This window comes from Homarus americanus, unplaced genomic scaffold, assembly GCF_018991925.1.
Source record: "Homarus americanus isolate GMGI-L3 unplaced genomic scaffold, GMGI_Hamer_2.0 scaffold51859, whole genome shotgun sequence".
NCBI lineage: Eukaryota > Metazoa > Arthropoda > Malacostraca > Decapoda > Nephropidae > Homarus > Homarus americanus.
The window spans coordinates 4,279,094-4,303,293 of record NW_024711292.1 but is presented as its reverse complement, the minus strand read 5'-3'; the positions used below and the strand labels follow the sequence as shown (position 1 = coordinate 4,303,293).

At 41.4% G+C, this 24,200-nt stretch overlaps 1 protein-coding gene across 1 annotated transcript in view; it reads left to right on the top strand.

Moving 5' to 3' along the window:
* The window catches only part of LOC121875708, a 107,557-nt gene extending 83,767 nt beyond the window's left edge, over window positions 1-23,790 (top strand). Inside the window, exons 3-4 of the mRNA XM_042380384.1 lie at window positions 16,372-16,429; window positions 19,995-23,790. Of these exons, the coding sequence (XP_042236318.1) occupies window positions 16,372-16,429; window positions 19,995-20,122 (186 nt within the window). The 3' untranslated portion in view covers window positions 20,123-23,790. The remainder of the gene's footprint in view (window positions 1-16,371; window positions 16,430-19,994) is intronic.
* Window positions 23,791-24,200: the final 410 nt, after the last annotated feature.

The window sequence follows — 24,200 nt, the reverse complement described above, 5'->3', positions numbered from 1 at the left end:
TGCTGTTAAAATACTGTTATGTGTTATTGATGTAATGTTAGAATTTTAATTTGGTCTAGTGATTTATTTTTTGTTTTGTTTTAATAAATAATGACATGAGATAGAAGCCTAATGAAACACACACACACACACACACACACACACACACACACACACTTGGCCATAATCTATCACTAGCAAGTCTATGGACTTGGCGCACCCATATTCAACCACTCACAAGCCGTTCTCAAGCTCGACTCTTCCCTCAAAATAAGTCTTCTGCCATCCACGCCTCCCTCCACACACCCAACCTGCAGTACCTCAGTAAATAATTGGAGGAGACATCTTGAGTTGACAGAGGTTCGTCTTATTGGCCTGTCTTGCCCGAGGTATCGTTCCGTGTTATACCTGAGATATATTCTGCCTGTCTCTCTCTGTCAGTCTGTCTCTCTATGACTAACTTTTCTCTTTCTTTCTGTCTTTCTTTCTCATTTTCCCTCTTTCTCTCTTTCTTTCTTTTTTTTCTTCCTTCTCTGCATAGACATACCAGAAGCAATAGGCTGAGATTTATTGCAGGTGAGCTTGAAGACGAATCGATGGCTGGGAAAGAGAAGTGGCGTTAAAGATCTTTAAAATCCAGGCGGTAGTTGAGGATACAGGGACAGAAGTTAGTTGCCTCACAAAATGGAATCACTGACGTCCCTCTCACACATGTCTTCCCACACACATGTCCTCCCACACACATGTCCTCCCACACACACGTCCTCCCACACACACGTCCTCCCACACGTCTTTCCACCTCACGTCCTCCCCACCGTCCTCCACACGTCTTTCCACCTCCCCGTCCTCCCACACACGTCTTCCCACACTCATACGTCCTCCTACACACACGTCCTCCCACACACACGTCTTCCCACACACACGTCCTCCCACACACACGTCTTTCCACACTCACACGTCCTCCCACACACACGTCTTCCCAACCCAACACACCACCCCTACACTCCCTCCAGCAGCTGCAGTTTACCTCTCCGTGTTTCTAATTGTAACCCCCCCTCCTCCCACTCAGTAATTGGAACTCTATGTGACCAAAAATAAATAAATAATAATAATCAAATCTGACTTGAAGTAACGTTAAAAACTTGTGATAAAAAAATATTATTCACAGGTAACTTACAGTAAGTCAGATTAGGTTATTCACTAAACATAAAACTCATAAAGACAGCAAAAGGAATCATATGAGTGGGAATTGAAACTAAGCAAAAGAGACAGACGGACCGACGGACGGACGGACGGCCACTGTAAAAGACAAAGGAATGTGAAGTGGGAGCGGACAGGTCATGTTACAAGGAGAACTGATCAATACTAGTGGATCAAGGAGACACTCGACTCGATCACATGAGAACTGGAAAGGACAAAGAAAAAGTAAAACTACCAGATCAATAGGTAAAGTTTATAGAGTTTGGAGGCAGTGATGATATAAAGTATTTCATTAAATAGGTAAAAAGGAGAGGTACAGGTAGTGTACAAGGAGAGTCGTGGTGTATCGCTTTATCTGTAGGTGGTGACGCTGAGGGTATTAGATCACCAGATGAATAGTGTGTGTGTGTCGCAAGGTAGTAGCAGCACTAACTCGGAGTGCCAGTAGGCCGACATTCGCTACACACACATAGTAGGTCTCACAAACATCTGCATTTAGTACTGCAGTGTTGAGCCGCTCTTCAGTAGGCGTCACCTGCAGGGGTGGGGGAGGGAGGAGGAGGCCACAAGTACCAGGCTGGCACCGAGACCCCCCCCCCACACACACGGACTGACGATGACACACACTGATTTACATACATACACCCTAACAATGACACACATACACACTGAAACGAGATTGTGCACTATAAAAATTTGATTGATCACCACAAAGCTTAGCCACAAGCAAAATGAAGGAATAAACGTTTGACATGAAATATGGACTAAAAAAGCATGAAAACTGGTATGATAAAAACCTAAAAAATGTGATCCCTGACAAGACAGGCGAATATGAAAAAAAATATAGTTATTCACAAACACGAGACAATGTTCTTGGTGAACAATGTTGAGGAAACACTCGTGTAAAGTGGCCAGGACAGTACACAGTGGCAGGGACAGTACACACCGGCGACCCACTACGCTTTCTCAGTCCAGTAAATGTCTGGCCACAAGCGCCTCGTCTCAGCTCCCCACTTTCTCATCCCAGTAAATGTTTGGCCACAAGCGTCTCGTCTCAGCTCCCCACTTTCTCAGCCCAGTAAATGTCTGGCCACAAGCGCCTGGTCTCAGCTCCCCACTTTCTCATCCCAGTAAATGTTTGGCCACAAGCGTCTCGTCTCAGCTCCCCACTTTCTCAGTCCAGTAAAGGTTTGGCCACAAGCGCCTCGTCTCAGCTCCCCACTTTCTCAGTCCAGTAAATGTTTGGCCACAAGCGCCTCGTCTCAGCTCCCACACATTAGAGTGAACCCAGCACGTATCATGGCAAACTTGTGTATCATATTACTGAGAGTTAAGCTGCCACCCTAGGGAGTGTCAGCCTCCATGAGCTTCTCAAACGGAACAGTGAATTAGTTGGCCGAGTTCTTCCAGCCGTCCAAATGTCTCCTGATATAACATATAACGTGGGGAAGGGACAGGGGCGGTGCTGCTGAAAGACTGACTCTAAGACTCAATGTTCATCTTGTTGTAGGACGCTTCTCTTATGTTATATAAAGATTAACCCCCGCGGCCTCGCTTGATTTACTTGAGTAACTATTTCTTGACGACACGAGAACAAATGTCTGAACTTCAGTAAAATATTGGATATGTACAGTAGAGAAATGTGTTCTTGTGTGCCCCAGAGACGACCACAATGACTAAGGACTCACCATTCACGAGTAGGTACAGTCACCCACAAAAGTCCTCTTGCCTTCCCCCCTGAACCACAAACCCCGAAAGATTCAGACTTGTGAACCCGAGCAGTAGTCTGATACAATATTCTGCCCATAAATGCTTCGGGTTCATGAGTCTGAATCTTGGGGTTCGTGGTTCAGGGGGAGAGGTGAACGGACTTTGTGGGTGACTGTAGATAAGATTCACAAGGCTGGAAATTAAGAGCCGGTGAACTGCAAACTACAAACGAATAATATAACGAACATTACAGAGTGAAAGTTACTGCAGTTTCTCCTGGTAACACTTTTATCGTATCGTCAGGAAGTTCATTAATATTACGACAAGAAAGAAATTCATTTGAAGGCAAATCTCACGAATATATCATAAAAGATATTGCTTAGTTTTGATTGAATTATCAGAATAGAGACAAAATTATATACACCTTTTGATTGAGTCACCTAATGTGTTCGACAAATATTGGAAGATTTCAAGATTACACCTCTCCTAGCTCCTCTGTCCCTCGGTTCCATGACAAAACCCCAACGGACAAAACCCCAACGGGATTGTCATTTGTCAACACTAACCTAACCTAACCTAAACATAAAAGTGGTTTATTTTATATATGAGACTGGGGTTTTGTCCGTCGTGGTTTTACCCGGTCACCCTGTCCCTCACCTCTACCGAGTCTTCTTCATGTTTTCTGTGTTTCCTCGTTTATCATTTCTTTTCATTCCCTTTTTTAACATCCCCTTTACGGTTGTGCTTCTCATTTCCTCCCAACCATTTCTCCTCTGTCTCAATCTTTCCTTCTCCACAGATCATAGTGAGTAACCATCTGTTCCTACACCTATTTATCAAGCTTCTCGTTCCCGTTCTGTTTTAAAATCTTTCCTCCTTTTTTTTCACCCTTTTCAACTATTTCTCTTCACTCTCGGTTTTTCCTTCCCTCCAGCAGACGACGTACGTAAAATAAAATGTCTCCCTCGAGTTTTTGGGAAGAAAAGTTCTATTAGGTAACGTGTAGTAAAACCAGACCAAGTTTAGTGCTGGTCGCCGCTGGCTCTCAATGCTGTACTGGTGAAGGAAGTTGAGCTGCACAAGTTAATTACCTTGCGTGTACCTGAAGGGCAAGCTAGAGTTATAACTTCAAGTGTTTAGATGATTGTTATAATGTGGGATGCTTCTTTTTAATAATGTTTTGGAGTTAGTGTGCATAATATTGGATATCAAAGTGCCGTCTTCCTATCTGAGGGTTGGCGACCACAGCCCTCTACGCTAAACGTTCTCGGGCTGTTTATACCAATTCTCCAAGTTTTGTATCTGTCGCTGCCTCAACACCTAAGGTTTGATAATTTTGTTGATCGTTTAAGAACATTTCCAATCCCCTGAAATGTCTCAGATGCGGAGGACTGTGTGTCTCAGTCGCCTCCATTATGTGTTAGCACGCCCTCTTGTTGTGATGCATACAAATAAATTATTAGATTCCAAACCTCCTGTCCCATTACCACGATACATACATACATACATACATACATACATACATATACTAAATTGATTACGGTATCAACTTTATATAATCCTCCTGAATGCATTGTTGTACGAGTATGGCTAATATATATATATATATATATATATATATATATATATATATATATATATATATATATATATATATATATATATATAAATCAATGAAAACGTGGATAGAAAATTGATAAAATCTTGAATAAGACGAAAGCTAAGGTACTCCGTTGTTTCCATTTTCCCACTATCAGACATATATATATATATATATATATATATATATATATATATATATATATATATATATATATAAATGGCATAAGCAAGTTCACTTCTAGTGGTTTATTAGCTCCTGTACAGTACTTATTCAGAACTTGATCAGAACCTCTCCGGAAGTTATAATGATGATTGATTTGTGGTTGAATGTGGGTGCGCCAAGTCCGTAGACTTGCCAGTGAAAGGTTGTGTGTTGCTGTGGCCGTTGGTAATTGGCATACGCTGTTGGCTGCTAATTGGTGGAATTTTCTGAATCATTATCGTTTAGAGCTAGACTAGAGCGACTACACTGAATGTAACTAGCATCAGGATCTTCACTATCATCAGCTTTACGATATATTTCTTCCCGGGACAATAGTGGGATTAACAGGAGTTGTGTTCATCTATTCGGGTATTGTTAGAGACCAGGTCAATAGGAGCCTACAATGGGGTAATGGGGTTCAGACTACACAACCAAACAGCCACTGTAAATGGGACTTAAAATATGACTAATTTTTATTGGAATTATCGGAGTAAATTATTGCAGATCCAAAAACAGGGATTTGACTCTTTGTGGAAATACCTCAGTAATGTTGAATTATTGGAAATCTATTGAGAAATGTTGGCTTTATTTTAGTGTGTGGCCATGTGTGTGTGTGTTTCGACATGAATAACAATTTTTTTCTCGTTACCTTTGTTCATAACTTATTTTAGGAAAAAAAAATATAAAGATAAACAAATATCAAAGACGACCTTAACAAAACCTTGACCCATGGAACTGATTTATCCCATCGGGAAATCTGTGAAGGAGCTCTCGGTGAGGACCTGCCATGGTGGAGGATAACTTAGGTAGAAACAGAAGTGTCGGTGAAGTTGTTCGAGTCGAGGAGACAAGTGTAGTATATTTAGATTTTGGCAGTTAACCTTTTGAGTCCTGGGGGATTAAATTATTGACTTTAAAGGGTCAAACTATCATCCACAATGGGTTAAACTATCTACCTCAAAGGGTTAAACCAACATCCTCAAGGGGCTAAACCATCACCTTTAAAGGTTAAACCAAAATCCTCATCGGGTTAAAGACAACAAAGGAATCACAAAATGGTTAAAAAAAACACTAGATTGAACCACAACGAGAGCTCTCAGCGTCAAATAAGCTGAAGAATTGTATATATACCTTTACAAGACACGAGGAAGAATATGACTGACTACAACCAGAGACGCGAGAAAACCTTAAAGGGATATTTTCCACAAGAGGCAACTGAATCCATCAAAGAAGAATGGAAAATTTTATGATAATAAAGAATAACTTTATAAAAGACTGATTAAAAACACCAAAGATTTAGATCAATGTTGCTATACTTCTGAATGTAACTGAGTACATAAGTGGTTTTTCTTTTCTTAAAGGCATTCTTAATTGGAAAGAAGAGTAAACCTGTTTATAAATGATATAATTAACGTGATATATTAAAGTTGTCCCGCTCTGAACTAACACGGTGAAGGAAAAAGACTCGAGCCATAAATTTGGAATTCTTTTTCCCTATTCCAGCAACACCATTTTTAATTCAAGCGAGGAGGTAATTCATCGCCGTTGATTTATGGAACTGGTGATCACAGAACACAATGCGTGAGGCTGTTGTGTTGTTCCGCAAAATAATTAGATGAATTTCCTATAACGTAAACAACATCATCTTGTGCCCTTTGTTAGTACACGCTCACCTCATTAACACAATCCTGAATTATGTGTACTCTCTCTCTCTCTCTCTCCCCCCTCTCTCTCTCTCTCTCTCTCTCTCTCTCCTCTCTCTCTCTCTCTCTCTCTCTCTCTCTCTCTCTCTCTCTCTCTCTCTCTCTCTCCCCCCTCTCTCACCCTTCCCTCACCCTCACACCCCTCCCTCACCCTCTCACCCCTCCCTCACCCTTCCTCACCATCTCCCTCTCACCCCTCCCTCACCCTCTCACCCCTTCCTCACCCTCTCCTGTTCCCACCATCTCACCCGGCATCCCTCGCCTCCCCTCTCTCACCCCACCTCACCCCCCCCCCTCACCCCCATCCTCACCATCTCGCCCATCTCTCACCATCTCACCCATCCCTCACCCTCTCACCCATCCCTCACCCTCTCACCCATCCCTCACCCCCTTCCGTTTCACTTTCTTGGTTTAATCCACTTCAGGAAAATTCAAACGTCACCTTCCTATTCGTTTTACAATGTACAAGAAGCAATTTTCTATTTTTCGTCGTGGGCAGTTTGACATCACAGCCGATAATAGGAAACCGTAATTGGCGAGTTTGCCCTGACATTAGCAAGAGTTATAATGATTACCCGATCCTATCCTATCCTCAACACCAGCAAGTATCCTTCGGTATAAAGTACTCGCTCGGGGATCTTGGAGTTACGGTGTTCTGTGTCAGCTTTGGTAAAGATGTGACCAAAATCAGAAGGGTGTGTGATGCTGGGCTGGTTGTGTTGTCATAGTCTACGAGAATCTGAGGTGAGTGTAGGTTGAGTCTACCGCGCTACTATTCTCAGAGAGAGAGAGAGAGTTAAGAGCTGTACTGTACAAACATCTGTGCCCCTTGCGTGTACACAACCTTCCTTTTATACCTACAAATGGTGATTACTGAGGTTATTGTACCGATAAATGTGGGGATTAGGGGACGGTAGGCGTGCTGGGTGGCCATAAAAGACATCAGTGATCCCATTTAGCAGTTAAGATAAGCAACATTGTCCAGGGAGGGTGACACCAGAGACCATTATTACCTTTTCAAACTCAAGTTCTACAGCAGCAGGCAGTACAGACACTCAAAAACACTATCTGTACTAGGGGGTCGATGAATTTCCGAATGAACACTGTGACTCCTGTTATCTCAGTAGAGTTGTCAAAATCCTTCGTCCGATGTGTCATATTTGTTCAACAGAATTTTGTATATAGTTTTTTTTTTTTTGAGACTGTACGTCATGGGTTGAAGAGTCGTGATATATTCCAGGGATCATAGATGGTGTTGTGTTTTACAGGGAACATAATGAAATATAAATTGTGTCCGCAAGAATAAGGAGTGTTGGAGGCGAGAGTTGTCAACAGAGGGGCGGCGGCGGGGTTAACGAGGGCCGTGTTCCTACTCCTCCTCAGAAGCCAAAGATCAATAGTTTGTGGTCATAATGGGAACGGGAATATAATGTTAGTTGAGTCTTGTGAGTTTTGAGTACACTATGAGTCTAATTTTTTTCTCAGGTTTGAATAAGTTGTTTATAATTTCAGTGAGTCAGGTCTCAGGGGAAGCTTTCATTTATCTGATTTTGTAAAGAACATTTGATGAATTTGTCTAAATATATCTTTCACCCTGTAAAGCGTGTCGCACCGCTGAGGCTGAAGCGCAATTAAATTCTTAACTACATTAATTAAATGACATATATCCTCCTCGTTATATTAATCACTTAACCAATTTTTACAACCCAGTTATATTTTAACCGATCTTTCCTTTCGACTTCTTTTATCACTAAAATTCGTTACATTTATTGTGTATGAGTTGTACCAGGAGCTTCAGTACACAACCATTAATAATAAATGTATTGTGCTTGTATGTCTCAGTTCACTACTGGCAACACAATTATTAAAAATTAATACAGAAGTCTAGTTCACTGTCCATTGTATTTTTGGTATAATAAGTCTTACACAACGCTTCCAGTAAGAAAACTTAAGGGAGGTTTTAAAAGGACAATTTTTGGTGGTGGTCACGGCGCGGTGTTGTGTTTTTACGGAGAATTAACAGAGGAAGCGGCTCGGAGAACCTGATCATTAGCGCCATTATGGGTAACACCAGCCGCTTCATTACCCCCACCTATCTTCTCCCCACACGCTGGTTCTCACTCCCGGCACCAACCCATGCCTCCTCACCCACTGCACCAACCCATGCTCTCAGTCCCTGCACTAACCCATCCTCTCAGCCTCTGCACCAACCCATGCTCTCAGCCTCTGTACCAACCCATGCCCTCACCCTCCTGGCACCATCATGTTTCACCCCTGCCTTGCATGTCTCCCTTCTCTGTCACCAACCTGCTCTCAAGCCTCTGCTAACATCTCTGGCCTCTCGCACCTGTGCCTCACCTGCATCGGCCATGCTCTGCTCACCCCTGCAGCCCGGCCCCCTCCTCCTGCTGACCAGCCTCACCTCCTGCACCGACCCATGCCCTCACCTCCTGCACCAACCCATGCCCTCACCTCCTGCACCAACCCATGCCCTTACCCCCTGCACCAACCCATGCTTTCACCCCCTGCAGCAACCCATGCCCTCAACAGCGACAGCCTCCACCACTCTCACCTTCCAAGAGAAATCACCCGGACGGTATACGCTCTTCACCTCCATGTCTCACCCAGTCAACAACATCGATCCTCTTGTAGCGGACACCAGCAGGCTGAGACTCTCACAACCTTGACACGTTTATACTCCATCTGAGACAAGTACAACCTTCACCTGTGATATATCTCATACACTAGTACCTGCAGGTAGTATATCGTTTCTTATAAACGCGGACTTATTTTAGAATATATGAATGATGTCTATTGAGTTTTTAATACAGGCTTCAACATTGTTGAAATTACTCCTTAACAATCGTCGTTTAAACTTTTGAGGAAGATGCTTTATCCCTTTGAGGACGATGACTTAACCCTTTGAGGACGATGACTTAACCCTTTGAGGACGATGACTTAACCCTTTGAGGACGATGACTTAACCCTTTGAGGACGATGACTTAACCCTACAGGACTCAAAGGGTTACACTCTCTCGAAAAAGGAACTGGTAAGAGCTGGTTGGGTTAGGTCAATCTTTAAGCCCCGCCCCTATACCTACTGCATTAACCACCGCTACAATATAGTAAGGTTCAGCATTCTGTTCATGTAATAATGTAAAATCTTGAATCATAATCTATCGTGTTTATTTACAACTCAACACCGTAGAACATAAATTCTTTCCCACAAGGTAACTGACATGATTACTAATGTTCATCCCAAGAGAAATCATCTGTTGAAAGTTGAAATCAAATATATGATACTGAAGGCAATAGATCATCCGCCAAGCCAGAGTAATATTTTATCCTGTGACTCTGAACTCTACATATCTTAACCTTAAAAAAAAAGAGATTCCTTTAAAATAATCCTGAAGAACGCATCTAAGAGTCTCAATTACTGTTCCTTCACAATAATACTCTGACAACAAAGGTCCCAGTCAACCATGTTAGGAAGACAAACAAACGATACATCTTGGGTAGAGAGCGACTTACTGTAGGTGAGGATGAAAAATATGGTCTTTGTAATATGAAGTACAAGTTATAGGGGAATAACTTACACATTTAAGGAATTAAAGTTTACTCCGAAACAGATATCGAAAATCACTGAAAATGAAGAAAAAATGCTAATATTTTGTATTGATGCTGTATATTCCTCACCAAACTGTAGCAATATGAGAGTTTTACTGTAGCTCACTTTAATGTTATTTACTCACCGTGAGTTTACATAACACGGTATAGTGGAAGGTTTTCTCCGTCATACCAAGTTACTCGTGTACAGCCTGACCTGCAGCGGACGTCTGGCCTCTAGGCACCATCTCATGTAAAATTCCAGCATCGCTCCCTTGTCCAGGTGGCTGCCTTCCCAACCTTCTTGCACCGCTCAATATCTGCCCTCCGGTCCTTTTTCACTTGACTCTGTCCGGCAGGGTATCAAGTCTTGGCTTGATGAACATTCCCGCCCCACCTGACCTATTTCACGCGTGTAGTGTTTAGTGTTTCCCAGGGTACGCGTGGGTGTGTGCTGGACTCTGTGTTTTGTCCTCGAGAAAAAGTGTAAATAATTCTAAAAAAAAAACTCTAATGAACGCCTGGAGTTGTTCCAAACAGTTACTGAAATGCATAAAGGTGACTTCATGCCTAATAAACAAACCCCAGCGTCTTACAAACCAGTGACTCGTAAGCAAGTAAAACTAATCTTCCGATAAAACACCACCAATCCAACCGTTCACATCTGGATCACTGTGTAGAGCAGAAACGTATACTAAGGCGCGTCCCACAAGAGTGTATTTGCAAACAAAGCAACAGCTAATTACGAACAAGTAAACACTCTCTCTCTCTCTCTCCAATTTCTTCGCCCCAGCTGCCTCAATAGTATTTATTTTATGGTGGAAGGATGAATAGATTATCGGGAGAGGTTTGTGAAGCAGACCCGTTGATGGCTGGACCAAATTGGAAGAGCAAGGGGGAGGGGGGCAAGGGGAGGGAGGAGCAAGGGGAGGGAGGAGCAAGAGGAGAGGATGAGCAAGGGGATGGGGAAAGCTTATGGGGAAGGAGAAGCATGGGGGAGGAGGAGGAGAATGGGAGGAGGAGGGAGGAGGAGGAATGGGGAGGAGGAGGAGCAATGGGAGGGAGGAACAAGGGGAGAAAGGAGTAACCTGGGGGAGGGAGGAGCAAGGGGGAGGAGCAACAGGGAGAGGAGAAGCGACAGGGGAGGGGAGGAGCAAAGGGGGGAGGGAGGAGCAAAGGAGGAGGGAGGGTAAAGTTGGAGAAGAAGGAGCAAAGTTGGAGGAGGAGCAAAGGGGGAGGGGAGGAGCAAAGGGAAGAGGAAAAGGGAAGAACGTTACTACTATACCAAAATCACTGTTGATGAGTTGAAGGAAGGAGTGACAGAAGTATCGACAGAGTAACCTGGAAAACACAAAGACAGTGACGGTCAGCCATGGATGAGTGAGCCGCGGTTAAGGAGGTGTACAGAGGAGTAACGTTACTAAGAGACCATCACTATGTTCTGCGGTCGGTGTGGGAGTCAGCAGCTGTGTTCCAAATATACTTGTTTATCAATATCCGTACCCGATACACTGTGGTCCCCCACTATCTCTTCAACTCTCTGGTTAACACAATCATACAGACAAGATACGGGTTCTGATAAATAACCCAACCTAACCCGGATGACCGTATAAACATCCACCAACAGATTCTCTCACTCAACAATGCCTCTCGAGGTTAATGCTGTTATTTTTATTTCCTCCATTACTTCTGTCAACACGTTTGAGGGAGCAATCAGAGACAAGATCTTCATCCAGGATGTCAACAATGTGAATATTGTGCGGGAGACAAATATTGAAGGAGGCGTGTGTGTGTGTGTGTGTGTGTGTGTGTGTGTGTGTGTGTGTGTGTGTGTGTGTGTACGTGTGCGTGTGTGTGTGTGTGTGTGTGTGTGTGTGTGTGTGTGTGTACGTGTGTGTGTGTGTGTGTGTGTGTGCGTGCGTGTGTGTGTGTGTGTGTGTGTGTGTGTGTGTGTGTGTGTGTACGTGTGCGTGTGTGTGTGTGTGTGTGCGTGTGTGTGTGTGTGTGTGTGTGTGTGTGTGTGTGTGTGTGTGTGTGTGTGTGTGTGTGTGTGTGTGTGTGCGTGCGTGCGCGTGTGTTCACGAGTCTGAATCTCTCGGGGGATCGTGGTTCGTGGGGGTGGTGGACTAACTTTAGCTCATGTTTATAACGCTCACCATTGCTCTCTGCTGAGATAAAACTTTAAAATTAATATAAGTTGTAATAATGTGTTAAAGTTACGAAATTACATAAGTAAATCAAGCGAGACCGCGGGGGTTACGTACTTAATCTTTATATAACATAAGAGAAGCGTCCTACAACAAGATGAACATTGAGCCTTACAGTCAGAGTCTTCCAGCAGCACCGCCCCTGTCCCCTTCCCCACGTAATATATTATATCAGGAGACTTTTGGACGGCTGGATGAACTCGGCCAACTAATTCACTGTTCCGTTTGAGAAGCTCATGGAGGCTGACACTCCCGAGGGTGGCAGCTTAACTCTCAGTAATATGATACACAAGTTTGCCATGATACGTGCTGGGTTCACTCTAATGTGTGGGAGCTGAGACGAGGCGCTTGTGGCCAGACATTTACTGGACTGAGAAAGTGGGGAGCTGAGACGAGGCGCTTGTGGCCAAACCTTTACTGGACTGAGAAAGTGGGGAGCTGAGACCAGGCGCTTGTGGCCAAACATTTACTGGACTGAGAAAGTGGGGAGCTGAGACGAGGCGCTTGTGGCCAAACATTTACTGGACTGAGAAAGTGGGACCAGGCGCGGTTTACTGGACTGAGACCAGGCGCTTGTGGCCAAACATTTACTGGACTGAGAAGGGGAGCTGAGACCAGGCGCTTGTGGCCAAACCTTACTGGACTGAGAAAGTGGGAGCTGAGACCAGGCGCTTGTGGGCCAAACATTTACTGGACTGGAAAGTGGGGAGCTGAGACCAGGCAGCAGGCCAAACATTTGGACTGAAGGTGGGAGCTGAGACCAGGCGCTTGTGGCAAACCTTACTGACTGAGAAGGGAGCTGAGACCAGGCGCTTGGCTGCATTTACTGGACTGAGAAAGGGGAGCTGAGACCAGGCGCTTGTGTAAACATTTACTGGACTGAGAAAGTGGGAGCTGAGACCAGGCGCTTGTGAAACCTTGCACTGGACTGAAAGTGGGAGCTGAGACCAGGCGCTTACTGGACTGAGAAAGTGGGAGCTCAGGGCGCTTGTGGCTTACTGACTTGGGGGCTGGACCAGGCGCTTGTGGCTCAGGCACTGACTGGACTGAGAGTGGGAGCTGAGACCAGGCGCTTGTGGCCAAACATTTACTGGACTGAGAAAGTGGGGAGCTAGGCGCTTTGTGGAAACATTTGCTGGACTGAAAGTGGGGAGCTGAGACCAGGCGCTTGTGAAACATTTACTGGACTGAGAAAGTGGGGCTGAGAGGCGCTTGTGGCCAGACCTTTACTGGCTGAGAAAGTGGGAGCTGAGACCAGGCGCTTGTGGCCAAACATTTACTGGACTGAGAAAGTGGGGAGCTGAGACCAGGCGCTTGTGGCCAAACCTTTACTGGACTGAGAAAGTGGGAGCTGAGACCAGGCGCTTGTGGCCAAACATTTACTGGACTGAGAAAGTAAGATAAATAATAAAATTGTACTGTCATGAAGGGGGAGATGACAGACACAGTAGTAGTGTTGCAGTCATCATTCATAAGTTATCAAGACACCTGTTTACAAGACCTAATAAGTATATAAACTCTACAATGCTCAGGTATTTATCCCAATACGTCATTACTCCCATGAAAAGACAAAAGACTTCTTCACTAATTATATGATTATACACGAAAAAAATAAGTTCTTTCACCCTTTGATGACGATGATTTAACCCTTTGATGGCAATATTTTAACCCATTGACGACGATGATTTAATCCTTTAATTACAATGATTACGATTATTTAACCCTTCAGATACCAAAGGGTTAAACACCATTATCCGTGACTCCATCGAAAAAAAATATTAAAGGAAAAAAATCGTCAGCGTTACTGAAACCGGAATTGAAGGAAATAAATACCAAGGCAAAAAATAATAACAACAGTGAACAAGAATTTCTTAATCACGAATTCCTTCCTTCAAGACGGAACCATATAGGAAATGGACTTGGGAAAAGATCCCAGGGGAACTTGGAAATAAAATTGACTTTATTTAATCCAAGAAAAGTCGCATTTCTCATGTTTCATCGGCCCTCACCTGTGGGTCAATACTGAGGCAGAGATCACCAGATTGGTCCAAGATAAAGTATCACTGAAGACTACAGCTGAGCATAAGAACTGCCAGCTGAGTTTGTCTGGAGAATAAAAGCTTCACGCTTTCCGATGAACTTTGGGATAGATTAAGGACAAGGCGATATGTTATTAGATTTTAATTCACTTATAATAATAATAATAATAATAATAATAATAATAATAATAATAATAATAATAATAATAATAATAATAATAATAATAATAATAATAATAATAATAATAATAATAATAATAATAATAATAATAATAATAATAATAATACCTGACGTCTAAGTATTGAGTCACAGTTTTATAAGACTACATAAAAGAATTTCAACTCATAAAAAATGCAAAAGTTTGTCAGCATGAAGTGAAACATTTTAAAGCGAGCAGCGCGGCGCCTCCACCACCAAGTAACACATGGTAAAAAAATTTAATAAGACTCTCTCTCTCTCTCTCTCTCTCCACTGTATCCTAACCTGTCTTAAGGGATACAACCTCACACTCAAGGGGTTAAGTCATCACGCTCAAAGGGTTAATTCATCGTATTTAAGAAGCTAAGTCAAAGCATTCAAGGGGTTAAGATATTGTATTCAAGGAGTTGTCATCGCATTCAAAGGGTTAACTCATCGCATTCAAAGGGTTAACTCATCGCATTCAAAGGGTTAAATCATCGCATACAAAGGGTTAACTCATCGCATTCAAAGGGTTAAGATCTCTTACATAAAGGGCAGCTTATTCGATGTACTCAGAGGAACGGTTATCCTACTCATGGTGTTAAGTTAGAATATTATAAAGGACAAAATAACATTAACTAAAGCTCGTAAGCTCAACAACAACCATTTTTTCTTATCCTTATTCACTGTACTGAAATAAATTTAGTATATAAATGTCTGAGAATCCGGCACCTGCCCCAACGCTCTCTGCTGGCGCTCTCGTGTTCACCATTGCAACCTCGACTGTTCCTGTTCCTGTTCCTGTTCTTGTCTTATCCAAGGGAACATGGGAGGGAGAGAGAGAGACTGACAACTAGACGGCTGAAGGGACAGAAATGGATAATTGATAAGAGATATAGATGGAATGATTGATAGACAGGTAGATATAGATAATTAAGCCCAGATTATTCAGTATGTGATAAAATAATGTACACAACATAGATACTGTCAATGATATTCCTTCTGGAGTAAATTTTCATATCATCGTCATTCTCATTTAATTTGGCTTCTTTTTCAATTTCAACATTACTTAACGATTAATTATGAAGTAACGAATTATTTTCCGTATAGTTTAAGTGTTTATAAATTAATCACTACGACAAAACAGAAATAATAGCTTTATGTTACTATATTAGTGACCATGGATGCTATTTTATTAGTATTGTGTGTATATGTAAGTATTTTCCCTCCTGTGTTTGTTTTTACTTTTCTTCCTTTCAATATTTACATTAATCTTGTTCTTTCACATCCAATAAACACAATCTGACATCGCCCCTCCATCCCGCGTTCAAAAGGTAGATCAGTGAGAGGCTGCAAGGTTGGCCCCAGTAAAGTTCTGGTCTGCGCCGTTGGTGTGTGCTGCCGCTTGAGTCTGCCTGACCCAGTGGTGGATGTTGTTCCTGGAGTGTTCTTATTGCAAATGTTGTGTGTGTGTGTGTGTGTGTGTGTGTGTGTGTGTGTGTGTGTGTGTATGTGTGTGTGTGTGTTGCAATGTCTACACGTTCTGTTCAAGTCGAATTAAATCTGAAACACCATAAATCCCTTAACTAACCCATCAACAACACTGTCTAATTTAACTTTACTTCACTGTAACCTAACTTTACATAATCTTGCGTACATTACAGGTTCTTACCTTAATTGGCTGGGTGCTGTATGTCATTTGCATAATATAAACGATGACAGCATTCCTGATCTAAACCTGACTTAAGGTAAGCTTAGATTGGCCTGAGTTCAGGTGTTGGTTACAATACCAGTCAGGAAAGTTTACGTAAAGGTATGTAATATACTTATTTGTGAGGATTAAATGAAGAACTAAAGGAAAATTTGGTAAGTAGCGGCCATTTTCCGTTTCTTTAATACTGTAATGTGTAGTCTGTAATATTTGTTCTTCTCTGTATTTCAGCGTTACAGTAACGAGGGGGTGTTGGTGCTGGCCTGTTCTGACAACTGCGTAGAGAGCCGTAAGTTTATTGGATTTTTTATTTTTGTATTTTAGGAATAATCCCAGTTTGTATTGATTTACTAATCTGTATTAATAAATTCCTCTTGTTAATACATAATTGTTTCTTCAAGTATTGCAAGTTAACCATTTAAAAACCAAAACTAAACCTACTAACTAAATTATATTAATTAACAATTCACTACGATAAGAATAACTGATCCCAAGAAAAAATGGTTTAACCATTTATAACCAAACTCTAAGAAAAAACTAGTTTGAACACGTGAACAACAATGTTTAACCCACGAGAGGAAATAAGTTGAACTACCTGAAGACGATAGTTTATCCTCACCAAAACACCAGATAAGTCTTGTTAGATGGGCAGCCGTTAAGTACAGAGTAAATATATAACAGTTTTCAGTGACAAGTAACTTCCATAGTATCCGAAATGTTAAATGTTTTTATATAAATTAATTTACAAAGTTACTTAACCATACCATTCTTGAACAGTAAGATAACTTAATATATGTCAAAAGAGAGATAATGTGATGAAAGAGGGAGACTAAATATTTACACGACAGGCATCACCTACCACCATTACAATAACAAGTGTTCCTCCTCTTGAACATTCACAATAAGAAACATTGAATCAGACCTAAACCAAGCTACCATTCTCAAACGTCACAATGTCTATATAATTATATTCTCTAATTAAAAATTATGCTAAGTAATATTTATTCTCAATATGCCACCTGAATTGTACGAGAAAATATATTCATTTAATTTTTGTGACTTCAAAGGTGGGCCGAGGAAATACTTTACGATGCGCGACACTAAACGTATATTATTATATCCATGAGACCTGTACCGCTTGTGGCTGTGCTGTCGTCAGTACATATTTCCTTTTTCGTCTTAAATAATACGACAATTTTTCAGTACAACAGACATAGCACTCTCATAGTTCTCATCGTGACATGAATGTGTCAATGTGTGCTTTAGGGGATACAAATTTGGTTGTTAGTTTCGGAGAAGTGATGTCAGATATATTACGAACTAAGGAAGATACCGGGTCGGTGTATAGGGCCCTTCCTCCTCTAATAAGCAAACAAAGAAGACAATAGTATTACTTTTATACCCAAGAGGCGAATATGTTCCCAGAGAAGTACAGTTAACTACTAAAGTCCGTTGGCCTCTCCCCCTGACCCACGAATCCTCGAGAGATTCATAAGACTTGTGAACCCCGAAGCAGTAGGCTGATACATTATTCTGTCCATAAATGCTTCGGATTTACGAGTCTGAATCTCTTGGGGGTTCGTGGTTCAGGAGAGGCCTCTATACACCTTGGTAATGAGTATATGGAATCCCATGCATGAGTGCGTTCGTAACATACCGATGCGTTTGTCCGTGTATTCGTGTGTCCGTCCATTTGTCTCAGAGTAAACTGAACACGTATCGGTGGATTTTAATTTAATTTGTCAAGTGATGACCTATAGTCATTTACATGCGGGATCTGGTTAAAACAATGAATTTAGGGACAAGGTTTTTACCCTTTACCAGGTACAGATAGACAGACATTGGGTCAGTCATCAGTCCTTGCTCCATTTACCTCCGCGAGAGACAAAAACGCAGCCATTCAACAGGGATCGATCCGGTGACCTCCTGACTGTAAGAAGAGGATCAAGAACCATAGCGCCACCATTTTTTGTTTGTTTCTGGGTGAATAGGAAATATAATTAACAAATCTCGAATTTCCGAACAGTATCCGAACCCGGAACGTAACCGAAGCGAACTATCCTGACATGACGAATCTGAACTTAACAAAAGCAACGAACCTCTACCCTAACCTAACTAAACTACCTTTTAACTTAACCTAAACTGACTCAACCCCTAATCGAACCCAAACCAAGTAATCCCTGATTTAACCTAACCTAACACTACTAATGCCATTCCTAATCTACTCAACGTCTAACCTCGGTGAGATTTTTGTTGAGTTACCGGTTATAAAAATACTGACAGAAAGAAAGGTGTTTAATAACTCTTACTTGCTGTAGCATATAAAAGGTGTTTAATAACTCCTACTTGCTGTAGCATATAAAAGGGAAGACTATGTGTGTATTTATAAAGAAAAATCAATGCATGCCTGTATAACCTAGAGATGAGGAAGGGAGAGGTCTCAGTGAGCTGCTTCAGGTTTTACCTCACTTACTTTACCTCACTTGACTCTGTGGTCGTTCTTAGTGCATATATTCTCCACATATGCCAATATCAGCAGAACGTCTCTCCCTACTTTTCATCTCCGCTATGCAGGGCAGACGATGCGAGGGGATAACTTACTATTACTGCTCCTGTACACAAGTTTCCTTAACATATTTACTTAACTTTAGAACTGAGTGGATTTATATTTATGATAATAATAAAATTTTCAGGAAAACTAGAGTGTGAGAGAAAATTGTGTTCTTAGAGTGCATATAATGAGATCTCTATATAACGGACTATACCTGTTAGATTGATGTCCGTTAAATGGAGAAGTTTAACTGTATACAGTGTATAGTTAAAAGAATATAAGAGCGTGGGTGATGATGAAACACACACACACACACACACACACACACACACACACACACACACACCAGCATCTCCCACACGTACCAGGATAAGAATAAAAACCCAAGTATGAGATGAGCTTCCGATAAAAAGTTTCAGTCTGAGATAATTTAGATTCTGGTGAAGTTAGATGAAGTTTGAGTGAGTCAGGATTGCGTGGAGAAATTTTAGGATATAATGTTAATTCATGTGAAGTTTAATATTGAGGATGGGTTGGGTTGGGTTGGGTTGGGTTATGGAAAAACATGATAATACAATAGTACAGAGAAGAAGGGCTAGAGAAGCTTTGTAGGTCCTACAGTAGACATAGACATAACCCAGCCCAGCCCAACCTTCTTTTCTAATCTATGCATAACGTTTCTTTTCCAACATCAAATACCTCCTTCTTGCCCAAAACCCAATTTCGTAGTTCATCACCTCATGGAAATATTCTCACCGCCACTCACTAACTTCCTCCTCTGCCACAAGCGTCTCTACACTATTTCCATCGAGAAACTTTAAGCATCCAGGCAGCCAACTTACGGCTATCTTGTTTCGGATATCAGCCCTACAATCTATATATCTGTGTTATGTTCAAACTGGAAATCTTCCATAAACATTACACAAGTCTTTCCCTATTTAAACTTTTATAAACATTAACCTACGTGCGTTCACAAATATCTAAAAAAACAAAAACATAAAATGATATATGTAATCATCCAACATCAAAATCATCTCGTAAACATAGTACACAAAGCTAAAGTCACATTCTCAAAGGTAGAATTACTCTGAGTAGCAGATATAACATTTCCAACTCATTGCTTCCTTGTTCTCAAACTATTTCACCTTTTTCTGCTCACTGATTACAATGTTATCACTATAATCGTGTGTGTGTGTGTGTGTGTGTGTGTGTGTGTGTGTGTGTGTGTGTGTGTGTGTGTTTTCAGTAACTCCCTTCATAAAGCAGACTGAGATTAACCAGAATATCTTTATCCCTCTTACAGTCAGACAGACGACAGAAATCACGTGCTGTGATACGGACGGTTGCAACGGTGGCAGTATGGCGCGACCAACCGTCCTCCTGCTGGTAGTAACGGCCGCCGTGTTGGGTCTCTTCACCACAACCCACTAGCAGGGGCCACCGAGCCTTCCCACCCTCTCTCCCCGTCCACCGTGACGCTACAACGCCTTAGTCCTTGTTAATTTGTGCTGGTGATCCATGTTGACACCAGCCTCGCTATAACACCCTCCCTCCCTTCCCTCCTACCTCTTTTCACAATTCACTACTTCCCTCATTCTCTTCCTTGTTATGTTTCTTTGATTTCTTTCATCCATTCATTTATCTTCACACCTTACCCTTCCCACTCGTTGTTGCCTGATTTTTTTGTTTTGGTTTTGTTATCCCTATTAATTATTTTTTTGGTCGTTTTATGATCATTCTCCCTCTCTCTCTTGTTCGTTATTCTCTCCATCTTCCCTTACTCCCTTCATTCCCACTTTCCATCCTCCCTTCCCCCACCCCCCTCTCTCCGGTATGTGTGTGATATAGCAAGTTTGTAATATTGAAGACTTTGTGTTTCACTTCTCGCACTGCTTGATAGGTGTGTAAGTTTGTAAGGCTGGCTTTACTGTGCAAGTACATAATTAAAGTACAGTATTAATATACTGCATTTATAATTCCAAAGACCTACAAAGGTTACTATCGTTAGATATGTAAAAAACAAATATTAATTGGAAACTAGATATTGCTCATCAGTCTGAAATTATTCTAAAAAAATTATATCACCTTTTATATTCTGCAATAATAATAACATCCTATTATTTTAATGTAGTTTGATTATAATTATTTTACTTTAGCATCGACATTTAAGTTATATTAATACATTCTAGCTTTACAAATTTAATGTATGTTGCTTTGAAATAATGAAAAAAAAATCATAGGAGAGTAGTGACAAAATGTAACGTGTTTCTTTGTATATATTACTGATCACAACTTTATATAGACATAATTGATATTATTATTAAGAGCACATCATCTAATGTAAAGAGAAATTAAGATAATAGTACGCAGTGACGTTCACTCAACAGTCTGGGCTTGCCTCCTGTGTTACCTGAGAAGATCTTGGTGTGTATAATGTAACAGAGGAAGATCTTGGTGTGTATAATGTAACAGAGGAAGATCTTGGTGTGTATAATGTAACAGAGGAAGATCTTGGTGTGTACAATGTAACAGAGGAAGATCTTGGTGTGTATAATGTAACAGAGGAAGATCTTGGTGTGTATAATGTAACAGAGGAAGATCTTGGTGTGTATAATGTAACAGAGGAAGATCTTGGTGTGTTAATGTAACAGAGGAAGATCTTGGTGTGTATAATGTAACAGAGGAAGATCTTGGTGTGTATAATGTAACAGAGGAAGATCTTGGTGTGTATAATGTAACAGAGGAAGATCTTGGTGTGTATAATGTAACAGAGGAAGATCTTGGTGTGTATAATGTAACAGAGGAAGATCTTGGTGTGTATAATGTAACAGAGGAAGATCTTGGTGTGTATAATGTAACAGAGGAAGATCTTGGTGTGTATAATGTAACAGAGAAAGATCTTGATGTGTATAATGTAACAGAAGAAGATCTTTGGTAACTTTGGTGTTTGACAATTTTTATAATTTTCCCAGGACGCCTTTCAAATTGATATTCACTTTACCTCTGTCTGTATAAGTGTTGGTACAGTAAAGTGAGTGCAAATATATGTCCTTATAGTCTTTATCAAGTTACTTTATACCTTACCTAACCTTAGGGATAATCCTCTCTTTTTTAAAGTCCAATGTCAAAAATTTCACGGAGGACATCAGTGTGAGGGGAGAGAGAGAGAGAGAGAGAGAGAGAGAGAAGTCCTGTGAAAATTTAGAAATTCTCAAACTCCTTCACTGGAGTATAACTGCTTAGTGTGACTCACGACACCACAACGTTTAGTGTGACTCAGTGTGACTTATGACCAGGGCGTTTAGTGTGACTCACGACCAGGGCGTTTAGTGACTCAATGTGACTCATGACCCCAACGTTTAGTGTGACTAACGCTGTCACAATAAAAGAAGACGCTTAATTTTCAGACAAGGTTTAGTAGCAACACGTAAATGTTCAATTCTAATTGTACTTGACCTTATTAGCAACCATGAAAAAAGTTCACTAATATCAATCAAGTATTCAGCTCCTTAACGGTCAAAGTTCATCCACGGAGCCCCCCAAGTTCATCCACGGAGCCCCCCAAGTTCATCCACGGACCCCCAAAGTTCATCCACGGACCCCATTAATAAAAAAAAATATGCATGGTCTCTGGAACGAACTTTTTTCACATTAAGTGTTCTGAAAAATATCCGATTTTATTTGTTCTTTTTCGTACAGGTCGACAAAAATTTAAAACAGTTGAGTAAATATCAATAATCATGGTGACAAAATGCGCTGTGTGATTTATTAATTTGTATTCCTAGGGATTTATTTATATTATAAACATATTCCTCATGATCATATGCGACAAAATCAAGCATAAAAAATGTAATAATTTACACAAGATAATATGAATGATGTTCGGTCCTCATACCACGTGCAGTTTCAATGGGGAATTAATAGTGAGGATCAATGGGTATCTTTGGTAACGAGGGGCGGCGCGACGTGTTGATGACGGCACCTCTGACGGTAACAACAATGGTGTGGTCCAGCAATAGAATTAACCTTATAAACCTTTACCTTAAACAGTGACCTCACGATGTTTAGTGTGACACCTGACCACAAGTGTGACCCACAACTAGTATATGCTGGGTGTGACCCGCGACCGTTTGTTGTGGCCCACGACTGCTTGGTATGATCCATGACTGTTTGGTGTGACCTACGACTGTTTGGTGTGACCTACGACTGCTTGGTGTGACCTACGACTGCTTGGTGTGACCTACGACTGCTTGGTGTGACCTACAACTGCTTGGTGTAACCCATGACTGCTTAGTATGGTCCACGACTGCTTGGTGTGACCCATGACAGCTTGATGTGACACATGACCGCTTAGTAACCCACGACTGTTTGCTGTGACCCATGACCGCTTGGTAACCCACGACAGCTCAGTGCTTGGTGTAACCCACGACTCTGAGGTTGCGGCTTGGAGCAACTCAGAGGCTCAAGTTCTCTACAGGTAATTAGGTGTAGTGATAGCAGGTGTAGTGATAGCAGGTGTACTGCATAGCAAGTTAATCAAACTCTCTCTCCTTCCAAACATTGTGGAATCTTTTGACTTATTCGCTCGCTCGCGTCAGACTCTTTCCTGCTGATATTTAGGTCATGTGTTTATCCCTGACTCCAGGTAAACTTGAGAGTGTAAGAGATTTGTGGGCCAGATGACATGCACACAAACACAAGGAGTTTACTGTTGTCAAGTGATGCTCTCTCTCAAGTTTGTCACGAACGCTGTCACGACCACGTAAAAAAAATGCTTTCTTGTGTAATTATAAATCTTGTAATGTAATCTGATGCAAAGGTTCGTGAGAGAATTCGTTCATCTTGGGTGAATTATTATTAGATTACAGTTCATTATAGCATACTGCTGCCAACCTGTGCTCGGCCTGACTCCTGGTCAAGTTTGTATAGTGTTGGACAGAACTGCTTGTGGCGTCTCTGGAGGAAAAAGCACTGTATCGTATCAAGGTTATTTCCCCCGCAAGCTGTTCTTTTTGTAGCATAAATGTTTTAACGGAGTCGTGTTCCTAGTGACCGACCTCTTAATGTATTGGATATAAAATAGAAAATAATAAAAAATGCTTTGAATTTGATTTCCCTCCCACTGAAAATTTTTTGTGTTCAAGTACGAATGATCTGCTGTCACGGCTATTACAAATATATAAATTTACATAATTTTTTTATAGAATCCACAGAATACCTGTATATCATAACGCCTATATAAAAAAGGATAAACAAACATGTCATTGTCTCGCAGTTAACTCTCACCGTCACTTTATATATTTTCCAGACAGAAACAAGTAAGCATTCAGACAGACGTATAGAAAAAAGCAAAAAATGTCCAAACAGACAATGTACACAGGGTAGTGGTGGGCAGTCGTGCGACATGCGGCAAATGGAGCATCACCAACTTGTGGGAACAGACACACCCTCTCTTATCCTGGGGTAACACTGGCCTATACTCCTTCCTCGTGTTGCACCAAACCCACCC